This window comes from Pundamilia nyererei, unplaced genomic scaffold, assembly GCF_000239375.1.
Source record: "Pundamilia nyererei isolate P.nyererei 1_Seehausen unplaced genomic scaffold, PunNye1.0 scaffold00010, whole genome shotgun sequence".
Lineage (NCBI taxonomy): Eukaryota > Metazoa > Chordata > Actinopteri > Cichliformes > Cichlidae > Pundamilia > Pundamilia nyererei.
Genome location: NW_005187411.1, coordinates 2,265,518 through 2,269,281, shown reverse-complemented (window position 1 = coordinate 2,269,281; position 3,764 = coordinate 2,265,518). Strand labels below are relative to the sequence as shown.

Below are 3,764 nucleotides of genomic sequence, written 5' to 3'. Positions count from 1 at the left end.
TCTAACGGCTGCTTCTATTGTTTTCCCTGCAGGAGGAGCGTGGAGAAGAAGGACAGCACAGCACAGCACGCACAGGGTGTGCAGAGTCACCGGGGAGCACGAACACGGACGCCACTGGAAGAGTCTTGGGGAGCGCGGGGATTAGTTTGGCATCAGTATTTACCACACTGTAAATAAACGCACTGTACACACAGAGCTCTGCCCCTGGGTCCTCCTTTCCCTCACAACCCCAGACCATGACAATAATGTGCATAAAAGCACTCATCTGAGGTTTGTTTTTAAATGCTTGATATCTATTGAAGCCAGTATTACATATTGAATCAGAATCTGGCATTAATCTAAGACACTAAGACATTTCGGTGTTCGGACCGGTCTGAGGAAAGACGAGAAACGCTTTTAAAGCTGAAGCGCTGCGGTCGGGATTTAATGAGGTGCAGTGCCAGTTTTACGATGGAAGGTGTGGTCACAGCAGGTATTTTGGTGGCTTACCATATTGGTGAAGTATTTGTAGGAGTGTTTTCTTTACGGGTTAAAAAAAAACAACTTTCGGAGGAGAATATTTAAAAGAAGCATGCAAACCTGATTTGCTAGATTTCCTGGACACTAAATGTAACTTTGAAAAAAAATACACCTCTTACTGTTGATTATGGAGCTGAAGTGTTCATTTATTTGGAATAAGATGAGGAAATATTATCAGCGTGTGTAACTGTGACGGATGGATCCCTCTAAGCTGTGAGCGCGGGGACAAAACTTTTGCTCTGTTCTGTAAGTCTCCACGGAATCCCAACCTTGCGTTTTTAGAGGTGGGTACTTCCTGCTCTTAAGTAGTAATACTAGAATTTTATTAAAAACCGGCTCTGCGTTTTTTTCTCAGCAGTACCACACAGGGATTTTTACGTTGTTTTTTTGTTTGTTTGTTTGTTTGTTTGTTTTTTCTGGCTATGAGAGACAAGCATATCATATTTATAACTGTAGCTGTGATGTCATTATGTTAGCGCGTCGGGTTACTGTCTGAATAATATGGGTAATTTAGGCTATAATAGGTTTCTGCAACCTCATAGCTCGTAGAATAAGCAGTGGAATAATATGGACTACAATACACTACAATAATATGCTCATGTTCAGATGATGGATAAATCTGTGCTGCACCTGAGTCTCAGTCCTCAGAATCTCACAAGTTTCTAAGAAGAGTTCATCCTTAGACAAAACCATATTTCTTCTTCTTGCTCTCATTTACCTTAACTACTCGACTGTTTTCATAGAGAAACAGGTTTAAAACCTGCACTTACACTGTAATATTTCTTTCAGGACTTCATTGACACCTCTACTTTAACTCATCGGGCGTGCTCGTTTTTGAGTCTCTGCTCTTGGTAGGTAATTACTGAAATTAACTGACAACATCTTTGTATATAAATTAAAGCACTGTTATGGGAGATCACCCCAACAACCTTTCACTCACATGGGTATATTTTTGCAACTGTACCATCATCATGTCACTTGCCCCTGCGGATTTTAGTCTTAAAGTCGACACTGTTCCTTTTTTAGTAAACCCCCACAGTAGCTTTTAATGCCAAAAGACGGTTTTATACCGGTGTAGATTAAATCTACCCCTAAATATAACGATGACAGCTTTGACCACTCACTTTGTCTTTATTAACTTTCATGCATGGAATACTTTAAGTGTGGATATTTTTTTTCCTCTTTTGAAAGAAAAAAGGAAAAGAAAAAATAATTGTGAAAGTTAGCCTACAATAATGTTTTATCTGTACTCTGTTCTCTATTTTTCTGCAGTATCCCTGTCAACCTCATCCCTGTAACGATGTGTGGAAACCAAAACAATACAAATTGTACTAATCTTGAGCCAAATAGTTTGATCTTCACTCTGGGTTCATACTACATCCTGGCCATCAGTGTGCTTGGAATCATCTTTAATGCGTTTGTGCTGATGGTTTTCTGCTTCCACAAGAAAGCCTGCACAGTAGCTGAGATCTACTTGAGCAACTTGGCTGGAGCTGACTTTGTTCTGGTGTGCTGTTTGCCCTTCTGGGCTGACTATGTAGGAAAGGGCTTTAATTGGGCTTTCGGTGAGAGCCTGTGCAAAGTGATACCTGCCATAATAAAAATGAATGCACTCTGCAGCATTTACTTCCTTGTTCTGGTTAGCATAGATCGCTATGTGGGGCTGGTGCACCCACTGTCCCATCACAGCATGTGTAGGACATTTTATGCCAAGCTGGCATGTGTAGTTGTGTGGATTCTTGGCGTTATCTTTGCACTCCCCGTATTAATCTACAGGAAGTTAATCCCCAGTACATCAAATATTACTGCATGTGGCATTCTCTTCACTGAAGACCAACATCTAGTATATGAGACAATAACCATAATCTCCAGCTTCGTAATCCCTGTTTCCATTATTTCCCTCTGCGCTCTCAAGATTATTCAAGCACTGAGAAACAGGCTAAAGGGGCATGGGAAGGAGCAGAAAGCCACCACTCTCATCCTGGTAGTTCTTCTGGCATTCCAAATTTGTTGGGGTCCATTCCAGTTGAGCAGGATACTAGATGTGCTTGAACGTGTTGGTATTGTGAGGTGTCACACCATACTTGACATCTACAAACAAATTACTGTGTACTTAGCTTTTTTCAACAGTGTCCTTAACCCCATTCTCTATGTTGCCATTGGGAGAAACTTCCAGAAAAGAGCAAAGGAATTCTTAATGCCGCAGAAATATAAGAAAACAAGAAGATCAAGCACACGCTCCTCATGAGCACACCCCACAAGTGTTAAATCTGACAATGGCTTAAGATAAGCAGGATAGTGACCTTTTGAGTTTTGAGGTGTGCTGCTGTGATTGGTGATTTTATACAATGACAATTATTTATCCAGGCATAAGAACTTTTTCTCTTTTTTCTCTTTTTTTTTAGCATTTATGTAATGTGAATATATGGGGTTTAATTGTCTATGAAACATTGCTTCTTCAAAAAGTGATATACAGGCATAACATATTTGTTACTTAAATGTGATATATATTTCTGTTTTATAGTGATTTTTGTTCCAATACAATATGAATAACATTTACACTGGTGGATGCTCATATTAAATAAGAACAAAAATATAATATAACAACACAAAATCATATGAAGGACTTGAACAAGGCCAAGTATAAGAGCAGAGAGATGGTAGTGAACTGGTTTTGAATAGGGCAAAAGTTACACATGTTAATGCAGTTTTTCTTGCAGGTACCACATTATGTGTTTTTCTTATTTTCTGTCATGTATTTATATTCTTACAGTGGTGGATGCTCATGTTAAACTTAATGTTATCAGTTATCACAGATTACATAGTTTACATTAAACATGATTCATATCTTGAAGTCAGAATATATGCAAGTCTTTTCTTATGTTTATCCATTTTTTCAAATTTCAGTTCAGGATTATTATGTTAAAGCTATTCATTGACATCCTCCAAATATTCAGTTCGGAGTACCGCTGCTGTACAAGGTGAATGACCTGGTGTATCTCTCTCTCTCTCTCTATATATATATATAAGCCCACTAACAGTCCAGAGATATGCTGTTGGTGGGCTTGAATTTGAGTGCGAATGGTTGTCTGTCTCTATGTGTTAGCCCTGCGACAGACTGGCGACCTGTCCAGGGTGTACCCTGCTTCTCGCCTTAAGACAACTGGGATAGGCTCCAGCCCCCTGCGACCCTTAAAAGGGTAAGAGGAAGAGAATGGATGGATGTTTATTTGTCACGGTTCAGG

The 3,764-nt window shown here is 39.5% G+C and overlaps 1 protein-coding gene across 2 annotated transcripts; it reads left to right on the top strand.

Moving 5' to 3' along the window:
• The first annotated feature begins 538 nt into the window (after positions 1-538).
• Positions 539-3,556, top strand: LOC102195062 (B2 bradykinin receptor-like). 2 transcript variants are annotated; one of them, XM_005723793.1, is made up of 3 exons: positions 539-803; positions 1,309-1,370; positions 1,792-3,556. In XM_005723793.1, exon 3 carries the CDS (start codon positions 1,820-1,822, stop codon positions 2,765-2,767), a length of 948 nt encoding a protein of 315 aa, XP_005723850.1. In that variant the 5' UTR covers positions 539-803; positions 1,309-1,370; positions 1,792-1,819; the 3' UTR covers positions 2,768-3,556. The 2 variants fall into 2 exon arrangements, with proteins under 2 accessions (XP_005723850.1, XP_005723851.1); XM_005723794.1 differs by having other exon boundaries at positions 1,309-1,374.
• Positions 3,557-3,764: the final 208 nt, after the last annotated feature.

What these genes read in the sequence shown, in the direction of transcription:
- LOC102195062 (XM_005723793.1), top strand. Translation starts at nt 1,820, where the DNA reads ATGTGTGGAAACCAAAACAATACAAATTGTACTAATCTTGAGCCAAAT.